The sequence below is a fragment of the Musa acuminata genome, chromosome BXJ3-8 (assembly GCF_036884655.1).
Source record: "Musa acuminata AAA Group cultivar baxijiao chromosome BXJ3-8, Cavendish_Baxijiao_AAA, whole genome shotgun sequence".
Classification (NCBI taxonomy): Eukaryota; Viridiplantae; Streptophyta; class Magnoliopsida; order Zingiberales; family Musaceae; genus Musa; species Musa acuminata.
Window position 1 is genome coordinate 7,278,092 of NC_088356.1, and position 19,794 is coordinate 7,297,885.

General features: G+C 38.1%; 3 protein-coding genes across 4 annotated transcripts; 2 read left to right on the plus strand and 1 right to left on the minus strand.

Annotated features, from left to right (window-relative positions):
* The first annotated feature begins 8,445 nt into the window (after positions 1 to 8,445).
* Positions 8,446 to 10,083, plus strand: LOC103993363 (dormancy-associated protein homolog 3). Of its 2 annotated transcripts, none has more exons than XM_009413395.3 (3): positions 8,446 to 8,634; positions 8,750 to 8,926; positions 9,637 to 10,083. In XM_009413395.3, the coding sequence occupies exons 1-3, from the start codon at positions 8,517 to 8,519 to the stop codon at positions 9,768 to 9,770; spliced, it is 429 nt and encodes a 142-aa protein (XP_009411670.2). In that variant the 5' UTR covers positions 8,446 to 8,516; the 3' UTR covers positions 9,771 to 10,083. The 2 variants fall into 2 exon arrangements, with proteins under 2 accessions (XP_009411670.2, XP_009411671.2); XM_009413396.3 differs by having other exon boundaries at positions 8,452 to 8,634; positions 8,753 to 8,926.
* Positions 10,084 to 14,472: 4,389 nt separating this feature from the next.
* LOC103993362 (uncharacterized) lies at positions 14,473 to 15,387 on the plus strand. The gene is made up of 2 exons (XM_009413394.3): positions 14,473 to 14,678; positions 14,845 to 15,387. The coding sequence occupies exons 1-2, from the start codon at positions 14,525 to 14,527 to the stop codon at positions 15,201 to 15,203; spliced, it is 513 nt and encodes a 170-aa protein (XP_009411669.2). The 5' UTR covers positions 14,473 to 14,524; the 3' UTR covers positions 15,204 to 15,387.
* Positions 15,388 to 16,280: 893 nt separating this feature from the next.
* LOC103993361 (bidirectional sugar transporter SWEET16) lies at positions 16,281 to 19,423 on the minus strand. The gene is made up of 6 exons (XM_009413391.3): positions 19,322 to 19,423; positions 19,200 to 19,236; positions 18,847 to 19,057; positions 18,587 to 18,748; positions 17,046 to 17,165; positions 16,281 to 16,580 (listed from the first exon to the last, which is right to left on the minus strand). Exons 1-6 carry the CDS (start codon positions 19,353 to 19,355, stop codon positions 16,407 to 16,409), a joined length of 738 nt encoding a protein of 245 aa, XP_009411666.2. The 5' UTR covers positions 19,356 to 19,423; the 3' UTR covers positions 16,281 to 16,406.
* Positions 19,424 to 19,794: the final 371 nt, after the last annotated feature.

A 19,794-nucleotide genomic window follows, 5' to 3' on the forward strand; every position in this document is an offset into this window, starting at 1 on the left:
CCCGCTTGAATTTTGAAGTTGAGCAACTTGATGTGAAAATAATATTTCTTCATGGTGACTTAGAAGAAGAAATTTATATGGAGCAATCATAAGGTTTCAAAGTCAAGGGAAAAAAAAATCTAGTGTGTAAGCTTAGGAAAAGCTTATATGGACTTAAACAAGCACCTAGACAATGGTATAAGAAGTTCGATTCCTTTATGATGAGCCAATGGTACAATAGAATCACATCTGATCATTATGTATTTACAAAAAAGTTTTTAAATGATTATTTCATTATTCTCCTACTATATGTTGATGATATACTGATTGTTGGTCATGATGTTGGTAAAATTGAAAAACTTAAAAGAGAACTAAGTAAGTCTTTTGCCATAAAAGACTTAGAATGAAGATTTTTTATTATAGGAAGAAAGGAAAGATTTAGCTATCCCAAAAGACTTACATTGAAAAGGTTCTTGAAAGATTTAACATGAGTAAAGCCAATGTAGTTTGTTCTCCACTTGTAAGTAATTTCAAGCTTAGTTCGGAACAATGTCCTACAAGTGAGAAAGAAAAAGAAGAAATGTCTAAAGTGCCTTACTCATCTGTAGTAGGCAGTTTGATGTATACTATGGTTTGTACTAAATCAGATATAGCTCATGCAAATAGAGTTGTCAGTTGATTTCTCTCTAATCCTGGTAAGGAACATTAGACAGTAATGAAATGAATATTAAGATATCTAAGAGGTACATCAGGTTGTGTTTATGTTTTGATAATGATGAACATGTGCTAGAGGGGTACACAGATGCAGGCATGACAGGTGACACTAATTCCAGGAAGTCCACTTCGGGATTCTTGATGACGTTTGCAGGGAGAGCCGTCTCTGGGTAGTCTAAGTTACAGAATTGTGTTGCTCTATCAACCACGGAAGCAGAATATATAGCAATTACTGAAGCCTGCAAGGAAGCTTTATGGATGAAAAAGTTTCTATAGAAATTGGGCTTGAAATAAGAAGGATATATTATTTATTGTGATAGTTATAGTGTTATTCACCTCTCCAAGAATTCAACATATCATTTAAATCCAAGCATATTTATGTTAGATATCACTGGATTCGTGATGTGCTTGAGATGAAAGAATTACATTTGAAAAATGTGCATACCAACGAGAATGGATCAGATATATTGACAAAGTCTTTACTTAAGGAGAAGCTTGAAGCATATAGACAAAGAGAGGGCTTAGTAAAGCCCACCATATGAGTTGGAGGGGGAGAATTATTAGGACAAGCTCATATGTGGGCTTGGATTGGATAATTTGGGCATTGAGCCCAAATCTAATTTATTAAAAAAAATAATAAAAGACGTACAACGAACCGTAGCGACGTTGAGAAAAGGAACAAAGAGAGAGAAAAAAATTAAGGTTTTGAGACGTTTGTTATATGATCGAGTGGCTAAACTTTATTAGTTTTAGCTCAAATTTTATTTAAAAAATCCTTACAATAAGCTCTACAATCTTAATGGTACTTATCTACAGTTTATCCCAACAACCATGCCATCCGACGGATGACAATGCAGGTGACACCGAGACTATGGGTGACACCTGTTAGTTTGGCAAGTCCCATAGTCCCACATCGGGAAAATCAGACTTGTTGTCTCGTCTTGGAACTATAAATAAGGGCCTAGGCTTTGAAGTCGCACCACAAGTCGCACCACAGGTACCATAAGTGGCACCACAAGAAAAACCTAAGTGTTTGCTTTGGTTTAAGTCCATACTCAGTTAAATAGTTTGGACTTATAGTTTGGTTTTTCTTGTTTAGTATTTTCGGGTGTTTTATGGCCTAGGAACATCTTCCTAAGGCATTTGTAATTGTCCCTCTTTTGCAGTAGTAATTTGTTCCTCTTTCGTCCGTGGATGTAGGTCAAAGTCAATTGACCGAACCACGTATATCTGGTGTTCTGGTGTTCTTGTCTCGCTTTTATTCTTTCTATTTTATTGTCTTGTTGGGTTGCCAAAATTACCTTGTGGTAAATTTCCTGGGGCTAGCTCTGACAAACTGGTATTAGAGCCTGGTTCTGGGATCTTTTGGCAACGATGACAATAACAAAGATTGTTGTCGAGAAATTCGATAGAAATGTCAACTTCGGCTTGTGGCAACTCAAGATGGAGGCCATTCTGGTTCAAGACGGAGTTGATTTGGTACTATAGGGAGCCGAGAGCATTCTAGATGATATGTCAAAAGAAGAGCTTGCGGGTATGGATAAGAAGGCCCGATCAAGCATCATTCTAAATCTCTCTGACGGACAAGCTTAAAGCCTTGTACATGAAGAGGACAGTGGAGAATCGTCTCTACTTGAAGCAGAGTCTGTATATGCTTCGGATGATTGAAGGTACATCTATACTCTCGCATCTTGATAAGTTTGATTCTTTGGTTCGTATCAAGAAATTAAATCTGCACTGAAATCTAAGGAGCAGATAGACAGGAATATCACTAGGGAAAGTAGAGAGAATCTGGCTGAGGGTCTGGTTGTTAGGGGAAGAATGGATAAAAGAGAATTTGACAATAGTAGATTTAAATCTAGATCTAAATCCAGACATAGAAATTTGGAATGCAGATATTGTCATAAAATGGGGCACATTAAATCTGATTGCTTTAAATTAAAAAATAAATTAAAGTAAAATGAAAATTTTGTTGAAAAAACTACTGAATCCGCTGAAGTTAGTGTAGCAACTGATGAGATTGTTGGAAATATTTTTTCTGCTATTGATGACAGGACGAGGTCTAAAAATGAATGGATTTTAGATTCAGGTTGTTCTTATCACATGTGTCCCAATAGGGATTTGTTTCCACATATGAATCTTGTAACGGTGGAATTGTTTTGATGGGCAATAATGCCGCATGTGATGTTGTTGGTAGAGGCACAATCCGAATTAAAATGCATGATGGTATTGTGAGGACACTCACTAATGTTAGACATGTTCCTGATTTAAAAAAGAATCTCATCTCTTTAGGCACCCTAGAGGCCCTTGGGTGTAAATACACAGCTGAAGGTGGAGTTATGAAAGTTTCTAGAAGTGCTCTTATTGTTATGAAAGCTTGTAGGTCTGGTAGCTTGTATATTCTGTAGGGAACTACTGTCACAGGTTTGGTTGCAGTTTCGTCATCATCATTGTCTGATTATGACATCACCAAATTATGGCATATGCGTTTGGGTCATATGAGCGAAAAAGGTTTGAGCATATTGAGCAAAAGGGGTCTACTTTGTGGACAGAGTACTGGGCCACTTGATTTTTGTGAACACTGCATTTTTGGAAAGCAGAAAAGAGTCAGCTTCACTTCTCCGGCAGTTCACAAAACGAAAGGTACTCTTGACTATATTCATTCAGACCTTTGGGGTCCAGCTCATGTTCAATCTAAGGGTGGTGCTAGGTATATGTTGACTTTCATTGACGATTATTCCAAAAAAGTTTGGGTTTATTTTTTGAAGCATAAAAATGATGTTTTTCTAACCTTTAAACAATGAAAGGCTTTGATTGAGAAGCAAACAGGTAAACAGATTAAGCGGCTTCGAACAGATAATGGCATGGAATTTTGTGAAGGTGACTTTAATGAATTCTGTAAAAATGAAGGAATTGTTCGGCATCGTACTGTTAGGATGACGCCTCAGCAAAATGGTGTGACCGAACGTATGAACAGAACACTCTTAGAGAGAGCGAGGTGTATGATCTCAAATGCAGGGTTGACAAAGGACTTTTGGGCAGAGGCGATTAATATGGCCTGTTACGTTGTCTACCGTACTCCTTCTGCAGCACTTAACTTTAAAACTCCAAAGGAAGTTTGGTCAGGTACTCCTGCTGATTATTCTGATTTAAAATTTTTTGAGTGTCCAGCATACATGCATGTAAATGAAGGAAAATTAGAGCATCGGGCTAAAAAGTGCATTTTCCTTGGGTATGCTTCTGGGGTGAAAGGATACAGATTATGGTGCTCTGATCCCAAATCCCCAAAATTTATAATCAGTAGAGATGTTACTTTTGATGAATTGTTTATGTTATCTTCCAAAGAGGATTATACTAGTTGTACAAATGATAGTGCGCAGAAGCAGGTGGAGCTTGAGATTGGTAGTTCAGATTCTTTTAAGTCGAACTCTTCTACTCAAAGAATGCCAGTAGGTGATCCCGAGTCTACTGACACAGATGATCCAGAGGAAGAGCAATATTCCATAGCCAAGGATAGACCACGGAGAGATATTCGACCACCACAAAGATATGCAAATTTGGTTGCATATGCTTTGTCTGTTGCAGAAGAGACAAGTGAAGTTGGTGAGCCTACTTCCTACTCAGATGCAGTTTCTTGTGATAATTCCATTAAGTGGTTGATTACGATGAATGAAGAAATAGAATCTCTCCATCATAATAGAATTTGGGATCTTGTGAAGCCGCATTCGAGTAAGAAAATTGTTGGATACAAATGGGATACCATTGCTAAAAGAAAGGTCCTTGTTCAGAAAATTCATACGAAGGACAATCGAGCTGATATGCTTACGAAGCCTCTTCTGGTTTACAAGTTCAAGCAGTGCTTGGACTTGGTTGGTGTTCATTGTTGGTGATTGCCCGTTGGGGATTTTATGAAGAAGGTGGAGCAAGTTTTGTTGGAACATGCCAAGGTGGAGATTTGTTAGTTTGGCAAGTCCCATAGTCCCACATCGGGAAAATCAGACTTGTTGTCTCGTCTTGGAACTATAAATAAGGGCCTAGGTTTTGAAGTCACACCACAAGTCGCACCACAGGTACCATAAGTGGCACCACAAGAAAAACCTAAGTGTTTGCTTTGGTTTAAATCCATACTCAGTTAAATAGTTTGGACTTATAGTTTGGTTTTTCTTGTTTAGTATTTTCGGGCGTTTTATGGCCTAGGAACATCTTCCTAAGGCATTTGTAATTGTCCCTCTTTTGTAGTAGTAATTTGCTCCTCTTTCGTCCGTGGATGTAGGTCAAAGTCAATTGACCGAACCACGTATATCTGGTGTTCTGGTGTTCTTGTCTCACTTTTATTCTTTCTGTTTTATTGTCTTGTTGGGTTGCCAAAATTACCTTGTGGTAAATTTCCTGGGGCTAGCTCTAACAACACCAAAGAACACCGCGAAACACAATGGCAATTTGATGTGGCTAGTGAGATGGTAGAAGGGTACGTCGCTGGTGTTGGGACGTCGCTCCGTACCCATATCTTCGTCCTCTTCAACGAGAAGGAGAAGGCGAGGCTGTCCTCCGAGCGCAACTATGACCTCTTCGAGCCTGACAGCACCTTGCCCTACCAACTGGTCGGTGTCAGCCTATTAGCCCGCCCTTATTACCTCCAGGAAAGAATTTGCCAAACTAAAGGATGACAAGGCATCGTGTGGTGTAAGGCGACCACAACAGGGGAGGGGGACAGCATGCATGGAGTTGCAGGATGACAACGCAGCACGACGACTACTGAGGTGGGGACGATAGGGTCTCATGGGACGAAGACAGTCACCATGGACAGGTAATCTCATCTTTTAGGGAATAAAGCAAAATCGGGAAGCTATGTTGGAAACAATAGAAACTTTGGGCTCTATTAAAAATCTATCATTTTTTTTTTCTTGAACTGTAGAAAAAATATTTCGATAAAATATTAATTATTCGATAGGTCTTTATGCATGTGAATGTAGGAAACTGTAGTCGCATTTATATGCTCTATTAGTTATATGGTGGATTAAGTAGGAAGATGTTGCTCGTTTAATATGCTAACAACCGTGCGTACAGGAATTGTCATTTTGTCAAGTAATCTATTTTACGATTAAGAAGAATCTGAATCAATAGAGCTTAGGGATGATAGAATTACACAAGAGAATGGAGGCTGCAAATAACTTTTGCTTTGATCTTTAATGGAATGAGAGAATTAAAGTAATAATTTATATTGGGCAACATTTGATGTATACAAAATGATAATTTCTTGAACTACTGTGTTGATGATGATGATGATGATTTGATTAAAAATTAATTTTTCTTTTTGAGTAATTGGCATTGTCTTTGTCCTATTCATAATTATGTAAGGTAATATATAACTGTTCTCCATTAGTATAAGTGAAAAAATAAATAGCAATAATTTGAAACTGGATATTCATAAAATAGTATACATAATTGATGTGCGTGTGACTTGAAATCATTGTTGAAGGGAAGAGGGAGGAAGTTTTGTCCTTTGGTTAAACTTTAATAATTAAATTTAAAGATCATTGCATTGTCTTTTATACACTTTTCTTTTTTTTCCCTGAGATTTTTAGTTAAAAATATTTGAAAAACATTATCTATTATTTGAAAATGCAATGATCTTTTAGACCTTAAATTGACATTTAGTAGCGAATCTTTGTGATTCATTTCACATGTATTGCTAGCTTCCCATAATTCTTTAAGTGAATCTTTAATACTAATTTTTGACCCATTAATTGGTTGATAATTTTTTTAAATTTTGCTAATGAAGATGAATATTATTATTTTTTGAGCAATTTATTAAAAAAATCATAGTAATGGATTTTTAACACATGATATCCTCATATTTAGTTTTTATCAAAGGGGTATCTATTTTTTCAAATAATTTTGATAATACTCTTGAACCGAGTTTATTCAAGTCGTAAGTTGGTTTGGTTCAGATTAGATCAATTCAAGTTGGGTTAGGTTGGATCAAATCCTTACATTCATGTTATACTTAATTTATAATCGATTTACACTTAAGTTAAACTCATTCACAAAATTATTAAAAATATATTATTTTTATATAAACTTTTTCTAAATTTTTCATAAAAAAAAACTAATATATTTTTTGTTAAAATCGAATTATAGTAGAATTCTCAAAATTTTGATATTAAATATCCTAAAATATCTAAATATAAAATATTAATTTAAAAATAAGTTAGATAATCAAGTTTAACTTATTTCAATTGTGAGTGTAACTAAGTCAATATTGAAAATAAAAATATAAGATATAAAATTTTATGATTAGTTTTAGGATAAATTTATGATAATTTTATATAAAAATTAATATATCTTTTAACAAATTATGTGAATGAGTATAATTTGAGTGTAATAACTTTTTTTAGATAATTTAGGATAAATTTATATAAAAAAATAATATATTTTTAAGGATAACTTAAGTTTTTTATTTTTTGATGAATTTAAGATAATTTTATATAGAAACTAAATTTTTTAATATGTTCTACGAATGAGTGTAACTCAAGTATAATATTTTTAAAAAATAATTTATATATATAATTAATATATATTTAAAGATAACTTAAGTTTTTTAATTTATTTTAATTTTAACATATTTTTATATAAAAAATAATATATTTTTAAAATATTTTATATAAATAAGTGTAGCTCCTTGAGTATAAATTGTGAGGAGAAAAAGATGGAAGATAAGAACAAAGAGAAGGAGGAGGAGGGGAGGGAGGGAGTAGCTAATGAGGATTAGAAAGGAAAAAAAAAAAAAAAAAGGAGAATGAAGAGAGGAGAAGGAGTGAGAGAGGGGAGGAGAGGGAGGATATAAATGTGAAGGAGAAAATCAAGAGAAGAGTGAGAAGGAGATATAATTAAAAAATGAGTGACCACGGAGATGAAGATGAAGTGAGAGGAGAATGTGAGGATGAGGAGGAAGAGGAAGAAGCAAAAGGAGACGATGAGAAGAAGGAACTAAAGGGAAGAAGATGATGACAAAGGAGTAGTAGCGGAGGTGAAGAGATAAGGAGGTGAGGATAATTTAAGATCTAATTAAATAATTAAGAATTAGTTAATAGATCTGATTTGATTTCTTTTAAAAAATTTAATTTATTAAAAAATCGAGTACAAACGATAATCATATTTTTATGATTTGATTAAGTGTAGTATCGTCGAAGTCAAAAAAAAAATTATTTTTTAGTAAAAATAAAATATGAGGACAAAAATTATTATTATTTAGTATTTTTCCGGTAAATTTATATTTTTTTTCCTTGAGAAAATGTAACAATAAGTGAAAATAAAACGCAGGCGTAGTTGACTTCAAGGAAGCCCTGTTGACTATGCACACGTGTGAAGATAAACTTGGTGACTCCTCTCTCGGGAAATCCAAGCAGGCAGATTCCATCGTTCTCGTCACGGGACGTTCCGCCATCTCTTGTACGACGAATGGGCCCTTGCTTCCCCCGTCTGTTCACCCACCAACACGCCCACAATTATCCGACCAGAATTCAACTGCCACGTCTCGGATCCGTCGATTTATAATGATCTGTCACTCTTTGATTGGTATGTATCTCGTTGCGTGTCTTGCATCACGCACAGGAACAGGTCCACAAAGCGGCCGATCTTATCCAGTACAGGCGGTCCCCTTGTCACCATCAACAGCCAAATCGACGGTGGGGATTGGTCCAGCTCCTTGACCGTTCCCTCTATAAATGCCCCTCCTCGCTTCCGGATCCTGATCTACTACTGTTGGTGCTCTGTGCAAGTGAGCTCTTCTTAGGGGCATTTCCGTGATTAAGTGAAGGACTATGGGCCTTCTTGATCAGCTCTGGGACGACACCGTCGCCGGGCCTCGCCCAGAGACCGGTCTCGGCCGCCTCCGGAAGCACTCGTCCTTCGGCTTCCGCCCCAATTCCGGCGGCAAAGGTCTCGCCTTCTCTTTCCATTCCCTTTTTTCTCTGATTTGATCTAGGATCTGATGCGTCCGTTGAAGTCATGCCACTGATTCAACGGATCTGATGTTGGAGACGTGGTGGCGCAGCAGAGGGAGCAGCGGCGCACGGAGGGATCGCCCGATCGGAGGGCGGCGGCGAGGATGTCGAGGTGAGGGTGACGCGGAGCATCATGATCAAGAGGCCGGCTGGGTGTCCGTCGCCGGGGAACGCGACGCCGCCGGCATCGCCCGCGGGATCCACGCCACCCATCTCCCCCTTTTCCGGTAAGGGTTTGGTGTTCGGCAAGAGTGTGCGTTATCGGATGTTCGAGGACATTTTGGTCATTTCGGAATAGTCTCCGTGTATTCTACTGATGTACCCCTGTCTTGTTTGCTAACATGTTCGTCCTTGCAAGGTTAATTAAGGAATTTAGGCATTTCCATTTAACCTAACTCTTCCATATCCCACTCACAAATACTATATGGGGAATATTTTTATTGTCATAGCAGAACAATAAATTTGAATTAGCTCAATTGTAAGTTATTGATACGTAGCTACCAGTAGATGCTCAGAGGACATCATGTTGTTAGCTTCTAGTCCGCAATCTGTATATATGGAGTGCAAGAAATTAGAAGCTTTACTGCCTCATACTTTAACGAGAAATCCAAACTAACAAAGTCTCGCATTACATGAGCAGTCCTGATGCATTGCATGATTTGTAGATTGTCTAACCATACCGCATCATGTTCGACAATTTGCAGTAGTCTAAACAGTTGCATTATCATAATGGCACTTTGTTTAATGCTCTCTCACGTAGGTAGTCTTCTGGTTCTAGTGCCACCTCTCTTTCCTGATGTAACATCTTGATTAATTAGAAGTTAGATTAGATTACACGAAGATACAGTGAATCTAGACAGTGCCTTGCTGATGTTCTACCATACTAAACATCTTGCGATCCTAGGTTTGACCGGGTATTTTTTCTGGTGCTAACCAGGAGGCAGGGAGTGGAACCGGTTTAGGAGGAAATCATCATCCGATGCATATGAAAGAGTGGTGGGAGGAGGAGGGGAAGGAGGAGGAATGGTGGGTCTTGGATCGCAGAATCCTTCTCCTCCTCACGAGGTTTGAGCTGTGCTGAGCACCCTCCTCTTCCAATATTGCTGTTAGACTACTACTTGCACCATGAGAGGTAGAGAATCACAGAGCAAAATGAGGCAGCCAGTGCAGGTTTCTTTGCTCCATGTACTAATAAGTTTATGCTTGTAAGATTTAGTAGTATGGGTGGTGAGAACTTGGAGATGGAAGTCTCTTTTTACTGTACAGGGTTGGGGGAAGCTGTTTGGTTGGTGTGGCTGTGTTCCTTCTTTTCCAGACAATGTAATAAAAGCTTGTGATGATGGTAGCTGGAATGAGATATGTTGGTAGTGGCACTTATCAACTATGTTATGATCTCTTTTGCATATTTATTGATAGTGGTTGGAGTTGGTGGACTTGTGCTTATGTTGGATGCTGCTGTGATCTACCTATCGTGTACAGTTCATATCATTAAGCAACAGGAATTGTTGGTGATTTAAGGTCACATTCAGCTGCATGTAAGCTCTGTTATGGAACTGTGTAAAGTGGGAGTGTGGAAATATTGTGGAGACCTATTTGAATAAGTACATCAGTCCTCTGATTCTGAGTTCCATCTGGCATTCATTTCTTGCTGCCTCCTGACATAACATCTAGATATTTATTTGTTGTACTATACCAAACATTTTGCAGTTGGACAATGTATCTATGCATGTAAGATGTCTATTAGTCTAATACCTATGCAAATGTATGCATGTAAATGTATGTACACATTCAATATATTTCATCTATGCTTGGATGTTTGATGCTTAATAAATATAGGTATATTTCATCTATACCTATGCATGTATATTACTCAAGTTTTTGGAACAAGAAATGATGGTAATCAAGCGCAATTCGGATTTGTTTTCCATGTGGCGAGGTTAGTGAAGCACATCGGAATGGGTTTCTACACAGTCTCGGTGGAGCTTCAAAAGATCTGGAAAGTGGGCTTATCAATCGATGATCCACATTAGAGAAGTGGGCTGAGCACCTACAGAGATGGATCCACATTAGAGAAGCTTGGTGCAGTGGTAGGGACGCGCTTGGTGCAACCATCAAAAGGAGCAGAAGTGAAGTGCGCCTGCAACACACCCGTCGTCCTTGGCGATGATGGAGAAGGCATGATAAGGAGAACCACATTACCTAAAAATCACATCACTCGGTGCCTGCAAATTCGTACCGTAGCAGAGAAGAAACCATCAGATTACCAACAAGTAGCTTTCGGAAACTCCATACTCATCCACAACGATGGCTTTGCGGGAGTTCTTTCCGCTGTAGCACTCTCCCAACACGAGCAGTATGGCTTGGTGTCCTGAAGCATCTGCGTCTCCTGCCGACGCTACGGTGCAGCTGCAGTGTGCGAGCAGTGTCGTTGCCACCGCAACCACGAACAGCAATGGATCTTTTCATCCATAAATATATAATTAGAATCTAATCAAATTTATAATATATATATATATATATATATATCTTATTAAATTAAATAGGATCTGTAATCACATCAAATATTTAAGTTAGGAATTGATTTTCTTTCCTTACTTGTTATTATAATTTAAGGAAATCCTAATCTACTTCCTTGTTTGTTGATATGAATTAAGGAAATAACTAGTAAGTATTCTAAATATGATGATATCATATTTGGTAGTATATTAAATGAAAATAATTTATATTAAATAAATACGAAAATTAAAATTTATTTCCCATAATAGAGGCTCACCTCCTCCTATTTAAAGGGGAGGGATCTCTCTCCTTCGTTCCTCACCTAGTTGGTAGCGGGAGGAACGAGGAGTTACACCCTGTTGACAAGAGAACGAGGAGTTACACCCTGTTGACAAAAAGTAGGTTTCCCTACCTTTCTTAAAAGTTTTAGCTTTTATTTTGATTATTTAAATGTTGAAAGTTTTATAGTTTGAAAAATGTGTATCAATTCTTTAAATGTCAAATTTTTTTTTTGTATTAAAATAATCAGTTAAAGTTTTCATAATATTCTTTGACCCATGATTAAGGTTTTTATTGTAAAATTAAATATGTTAAAAATGTATATGTTTTATATGATATATTTTCTGTATTACAGTTTATCTTTAATCTTATCTGGATTAAAATCTTGTTAGACTAGAATATGTTATCTAAAATCTCTTTTTTGATATTCTTTGATTTGAAATTTAAAATATATTATTCTGAATGATTTAAAATATGACTAGAATATGTTGAAATTTTATGTGTTGAAAACATAATTTTTATTTGAATTTAGAAAGCTATTTCCTTGTATTAAAACTTATCTCCTAGTCCCTCTTTTAATGTCTTATAATTTCTAGTCAAATTGAGAATGTTATTTCTTTGTATTAAAGCTTTTCTCCTCGTCTATCTTTTAATGCATTATTATGTTTTCATTTATGTTGTTAATGGGTATATGCTATGACTAGTCCATGGGCCAGGGTTGGGCCAGTTTTATGTAATGCATGCTCAATCATGTATAATGCACATGACTAGTAGATGGACTGGCTCAATCTAGCCCAATATTATTGTTGAACTTGAGCCCAAATATTGATTGAATTAAACTATACTTGATTAGTCTAGATGGTGATTCTGAATTGATTGACTTATTCAAGTTAGTTTAACCTAAATTGAACTTAATCTAATCTAAATTATACTAGTATAGGGTGGTTCCAGACCAGTTAAATAAGGATTAGAGATCAGTTCAGTTAGGCTCTAGTAAATCGAGTTCAATTGAATCGATTAAACTAGAGTTCAAGTCAATTGAGGGTTAATTTATATTATTTGATATTGATGATTTTTGAAAGAGATGTTTTGAATATGTTATTTCATCCCGAAATGGATATGACCAGTGTGAGATTATATTCCTGCCAAGAGCAGGTAGGGCGATTCCCTTCGGGGATTAGCGGGCCGTCAGACGTGGTGGCTGGACGGTTCCTCTATCCGCTGTTGGGAGGAACGTGTCCCCACTTTGGCGGGTGTGGGACACCACTCCATCCGCTGTTGGGAGTGTGATATGAGTTTGCCTCCATCCGCTGTTGGGAGAACACAAACTCATCCCGTAGGATAAAGCCTCTCCATCCGCTGTTGGGGGAGTGCTCCTTCGGGTACTTGATATATGCCAATGGGATGATTGATTGAATTTTGGTCATGTATTTATCTTGATTTGACTTTTGGGGTTCCTACTCAGCGTTGCTGAATTTTCTTTGTTTTTGATTTTCAGAGCAGTCTCCCTCTAGTACTAAATCGGATTCCAGTGGAGAGCGAACCTTCCTCTACCGCTAGGTAGAGCCACTTGGATGACTCTTGAAGTTAACTTTTCTATTTGTAATTTGATTAATAAATGAATTATAATAAATGGTTATAGATGATGAATAAAGTGATGTTTATTTATTTGGCCTGTGTGAAAATATATGAAAAAAAAAAAAATTCAGGATGTGACAGGATCAGACTAAATAAGTGATCTGTAAATGAGGATCCAAATATAAAAGCTCCAATGGGATTAAGAGTATGTGAGAACATTTGGAATATTGTACGTGATCCTCTTTGTGCTAAATGGAAGAACAGCTTGTGAGATATGAACAGTCGCATGTTCGTCAACACCCGATTGATCGATCCAAAATTACCGACAAACAATAATTATTTGACACTTCCGTTTCGGTGTGGTGAAGCTATTGCGGAGCACTTAGGAACGGGTCTCCGCGACAATGCTCGGTTGTCTCCTCTGTGTGGCTTCCACTTCCGAACTCCACACGGTGCCGATGGAGTTGTGGGTGCGGAGTTTGGTGATCAACAAAATAGTTAGATCTTGGAATCGTGGATCGGAGATCTTGTGGGGAGTGTTACTGAGCAATATATGTTATGAGGGTAGATTTTGATTGTTCATCTGAAGTGGAAGATTATTTCCGGTATGAAACACATCGTAAATCTTATCGCAAATGAACTAAGACTTAAAAGATGATCACTCCTCGCCTACTCTTGTGTTGGCTGAGCCTCAAAAAGAGTTGGTTTAGCCACGATCATGGCGATCCGAAATATGAACGGGTTGACTCAATGGCCGTGTGGTGGTCGATTCTTCCCAGCCCAATATTGGGTTTCATCATTATGCCGACATCTGCGCAGTGGAAATGAGATGGCATTCATATTAGAGGAGGATGTATGATCCAGAAGTAGTTGGGTTAAAGTTGGATTCGACTTTTACGAGATCTTTTGTACAAGTCTTTTTCAGTGAAGTTTCTCTCTGACGACTGAAGTTTCCCAGAAAGCTTTTTATCATGTAGGAGTTAGACGTTAATCCTAAATCTAATCATATAGGAGCTTCGAGTTCAAGGTTGAAGAAGGTACAGTTGTTTTCCTACTTTTTTCTTTGTTTTCCTGTAAGAAGAATGAGAATGGTGTTACTATTCTTAAAGAGGAAGAAGAAGAGATAATACTGGAAATCCTAAATTAAGCTTGCAAGTTACTGTCGGGAACCCTCTCACAGGTACATATTTGAGAAGGGAAATCCGTATTAGGGAAGCTGAACTATCAATCGGGAATACTGCAACAAAAGCAATCCAAAGATTCGCAGCCGTAGGAACCTGCTGAGTGCAATCATCAGAAAGAGAACAAGTGCGCGTGCAACACCCACCTTAGCGATAATGAATTCCAAGTTTGGCCCACCCTGTGGGAAAAGGTATCACGACGAGAACCACAGTGCCTATAAATTCACATCGATCGAAGCGAAGTGCCAACAAATTAGCAACTCCTGCATCTGCAACTTTCCGCCCATAACAATGGCTTTAACGAGGCCTTGCCTTCTTCCAGTGCTCATGTTTGTGGGTGTTCTTGCATCCGTAGCGCTCGCCCAACAGGAGAAGATCGCAGTCATTGGCACCGTGCCGTGCCGCACCGCCACCGTCGCAGCGAAATCAATGCCTGCCTTTCCAAGTAGGGCTACATGCATGGAAGTACTTACTACTACCGACCATGAGAGACTTCTTCTGTGGCTTTGTAGCCATAACCTTTTACCGCGATTTATCATCCTATAAATCTGTTTTTATGAGTACGGGAAACACATCTTTTTAGCGAAACATGGATCTTCTTGTGGATGCAGATGCGACGGTGCAGGTACGGTGTGGGAGCAGTGTGATCGCCAGCACCACCACCAACAGCAATGGAGCATTTGCGATGCTACTGAGTGAACAAACCTCGACTGTGTCCGACCTTTTGAGTAGCTGCAAGCTAGTCATCCCCACCCCTGTCTCCACCTGCGACGCGTCGCTCCGGGCCACAGGGAACCTGCAGTCGCCCCTCCAACTTCTCTCAGGTACGGGTCTCGACGGCCTTCTTGGGAACAAAAGCTTGCTCGGTGACATTTTCGGTAAAGGCGGATTGCTCGGTGGAATTCTGGGAGGTGATGGCCTTCTTGGTGGAATTCTTGGCCCGTCCAAGTTCACCGTAGCTAGGAACTGAGAAAGAAGACAGCGTTATATGATCCGTCATACGAACTTAAAATACGTCCATCTGCATACCTATGTATCCTCGGACTCCACTACAAACGATATGTTCCCTTAGCGAGCTTGATGCTGGGAACACTATGACCTTATGTACCTTCTCATATCAGACTATGAATAAAAGTTAAAGCTTCAACATGAAAGCACGTTAGTGTGTGTAGCATGGCCACCAAGACACCTACATAATGGACAAGGCAAGTCACCCCTAACTCGGTAGCGACATGGGGGCAACAACGACGTGGACCCTGATGAATAATAATCCATGGGAGATCATTCGGGTTGATCTTGTCAGTCGTCATGGGCAATGGTCCCTGGATGATCATTTAAGTTTGCTCCCCCTCGTCGATCTCTATGGACGATTGCCCGCAAGAGGTCATTAGAGTATGTCGTTCTTGTAGACAAAACTCCAAAAGGAAGCTATTACAACAATTACAACAAATCCCCAATGTTTGTCTAAGGGTCAGACTTCTTCTTAGAAAACTCTTCACATTCTATGTAACCCCTGAAAGAGCTAACTCAAGTGTTAGAGAGATTAGATCGAGAAGCTCTCTCGGCATTAACCTTTATGTAGGTACCCACCAAAAAAATTGAAATCCATCTCGACTAAACCTCAGAACTATTGTGGATTCTTGGAAGTCACCGCGAAGACCATCTCAAAAGTCACTTCAAACTGTCGCTTGAGGCAGCCATGAGAATTCCTCGGATGACCTTGCGCTTTCAGGATGAGCAAGACATGTCGACTCACAATCGAAAACACACACATACATATATATTGGTATTTTAATTTTAAATATAAAGCCTTATTTCAAGAATTGACATATTTCCTCAAATATTCTTGGCTTGTTGTGTAAAATACCATACAAAAATTGGTGAAGAACAACTGCTATAGTAATTGATGTATGACTCGAAATTGGCTTGTTGTGTAACTTTTGCAAATTTTAATTTTTTTATTGATGATTATTTTTAAAATTAAAATTATGATTAAGCTTTTGAGTCCTTTTAGAGGGTTACCAGTGCCAAAAATTACAAGGGAATATAGACAAATGTGAAATTTATGGCTAGCAACATTAATTAAGATAAACATATAATAAAACCATGCTAATTTAAGGAATCATGAAGCATAAAAAACATCATAACCCCTAAGAGGCTTATTATTAAGCTTTTAGATATGAGCTTCTTCATCAGCCTCATGTTCACTGTTTGAGTTAATCAGCTGTTGATGCTGCCATTCTTCTTCATGTGAATCCCCTAATTGCTTTGAGGCTTTAGCATTCACATAGATTAGATATAAGATCAATTGAATTGTTCCCAGAATAAGACCAATTCCATTGGGTATCTGCAAGAAAAGAAAACCTTGTGTCATATAATAAACATGTAATAGTCATCTCAAGACCCTTAAGATCGAGACAAATATCAACTAAGTTTCTTAGTTTTTGTCCATTTGATGGGTCATGAAAATAAACATTAGAAATAAATTAACATTGCAATTAAGATAAATGAACAAGAAATCCATACACAAAAAAATAAAATTGAATGATCATCTTATCTCTCTCTCTCTCTCTCTCTCTCTCTCTCTCTCTCTCTTAGATTAAAAATAAAATCCTTTTAGGATAGTAATTAGGCAAGTTATACTTATGGATCATAATGTTGGAAAATAATAAAATGTTAGTACTAATGTAAGAGGTTTGACTGATCTTAAGAACATAAGTAACAATGATCGAAATATTTAATTGTTAGTAATAAAACAAAAGAGAAATTTGATGTAAAACTAATGAATCAATCAAAGGAACGAGAAACATACCCCGAGAAAGATATCTTTATCCAATATCGCATAGACTATCCAAATTCCTCCATTAAGAAAGAGAAAGAAGGAAAGAAAGAACGGCATATACTCCACACTCTTTGTTGTGATAACAGTTTTCTGTACACATATTGAAAACAAACGCATTGATTATTCTTGTCATGTACTCAAATGAATTCTAAAACATATATTTGAGACCTCTTCTTGGCATACCCTACCAAAATTTTCTTGTAATTCATTCAATAACAAAAAAAAATGCAGTATTAAACTAAAATTACAAGTTTCATTATATTCCTTGAAATGTATACTTCAAGCTTGAAGCATTTGCTAAGCATATGAAACGATTAAGAACTTGTCATCTCTTTCTTTCTTGATTTTTTTTATGGAAAAAGAATGACATCCTAAGAAACACTGACAATGCTGAGGGAATTTGAGAGACACTATCAACTTAATTTTCTAATACTAATGCTTTGGCTAAAGAAATTGTCACCATATGGGATCCATAGATTGCAATGACAATCCGAGCAATTGCCTCATCCTTTGTGGCTGTTCTCCCAAATCTGATATGTAGACTCTATGTATGATCATACACAGGCCACGATGCCGATTGGGACGATGTAACTTGTCGTTGCATCCCATCCACCACTGGATTTTGATTAGATCCTCTTTTATGTGTCCTCACTATATTCTAAACAAGTGAGTGGATGAGACGAAAGAAAGGGATTGGAGGAATGGTGCCGACAAAGCTTAAATAGATTTTTATGTAGCATGTCGTGCCCACACATAGATCGGATTATTCACGATAATAAGATATGCTATCATATGTATTATGTTGCTACCGATGACCAAATACCATATAGGAAGATATCCAACATTTGGAGGACCTTTTTATAAATAACAAGAATTAAAGGACTTAATTCACAAAAGATTAAACACTTAAAAACGAGCGTGTTTTTGCACATCTGTCCTTTGGAAGTTTTAAAATAGCATAAACGCCCTTATCAATTTTGATATAATTAATATATAACTTTAATATTTTAAAACAGAAGTAGACAGATGTCGTGAGTTGTCCGATAGGTCCACTTATTTTACTCCAACACGTGCTCGATATCTGTGGTCTCAAGTCAATTGGTTGTAGTCCAACACAAACCACACACCGACCCCCATATTATTGGTGCCATGCATGCGAGGAACGAGACAGCGATCTGATCAGCAACCTTCTTCCCCAGCGTTCACAAAATCTGGGAAGCAATCATGGATAGCACACCACGTATATCTCGATTCCAGGAATAGAACAGATAAGCTACTGGTACTTGCAAGCTCTTCACGTAACCAAAGGGAAAAGAAGAAGGAAATTAGGTCCCTATCACTCACGAGCTTACAGCCAATCTTTGATCCTCTTTTCACCCACTATATTGATGCAGTATATGAGATGCGTCTTTGTTCTTAGATCGTCAGTAGCTCATGATTTGCAAAGTTACTTGTAGAGCATGTAGATCAACTAAAATTTAGATTGAAGAATATGGAAGAATCCGGCTTACCATTGCAGCAAGTGGTGATCCATACATGAACACATTGAGACAGGCACATATGGTTCCTATCACCATCACCCTCAAGCTCCCGTGGACGGCCAAGCTTGTGACCAGAACCACCGCTCCCAAGAAACCGACGTCCAGTGCGGCGACCAGCACAGCCGTCTTAGCCTTTGAGCACACCACAAAGCTCATGATCAGGTGAGTTAATCCAAAGCTATCGTTAACATTCGCAATGGCAAGCACTCCTCACGTACGTACGTACGTACCCTCAGCTGTGGAGTAGCAAATAGGAGGAAGAGGGTGACGTAGACTGCTTCCATGACGACGCCGACGCCGTTGACGGTGGCGACCAGTAAGCCGCCGGGCTTTGTGATGCCGTAGTACACCCAGAGAGAGGAGCTGAGGAGGGTGACGACGTAGGGAGCCGACTCGAAGTCTTCGGTCGAACCGCTTCTCGCTATCCTCCAAAACGTTTTGCTGTTTGGGCGAACGGATTGAAAGATACTTGTAAGATAGATAGTACGCAAAACATTAACCGCGTAGAGAGAAGTCAAGAGACTGCAATACATCCATCATTCATATCCTTCCGAGATGAAGCTCGTATATCAGCATGACTTACATGGGAGAAGCAAAGACCAGAACCGAGATAATATTCCCTGCAAGATCCACAGACCAGTAGGTCATTTGAGGGAGAAGGCTGAAACGGAAATAAGATGTAACTCGAACGGCTATAGAGCTCACCGATCACTCCTACAACGAGCAGCGAGGCTTCCATTGCTGAAGGACGCTCGAGGAGAAAAATGGGGAAGAAGAGGAAGATGGACTGACCCACTAGTATTAGGGATGCACATAAGAGTGTATGGGGTGCATATATAATATATTAGGTTACTATTATTAGGTGTAGGTGGCCCCTCAAAGCTGCTCGAAAGCAGTGCCACGTCATGCATTACTGTGTGATCAACGTAAGGCTTCTGAGTCCATGGCTTCATTTCAACGGGATACCTCTTTCATCGAGGTTAAAATAAGAAAGAATAACGAATATAGTTATAAAAAATAAAATAAAATAGATGAAGATCTATAAAGAACTTAGTAAAAACTATAAATAATAATAATTTAAATACTTAATTTAATTAGCACGTAGTGAAGAAACATGTGATAGCCAATCTTTTAGGTTAAGAACTCGTGGATCAATCCTTGAAGGAGTCAAGATTAGA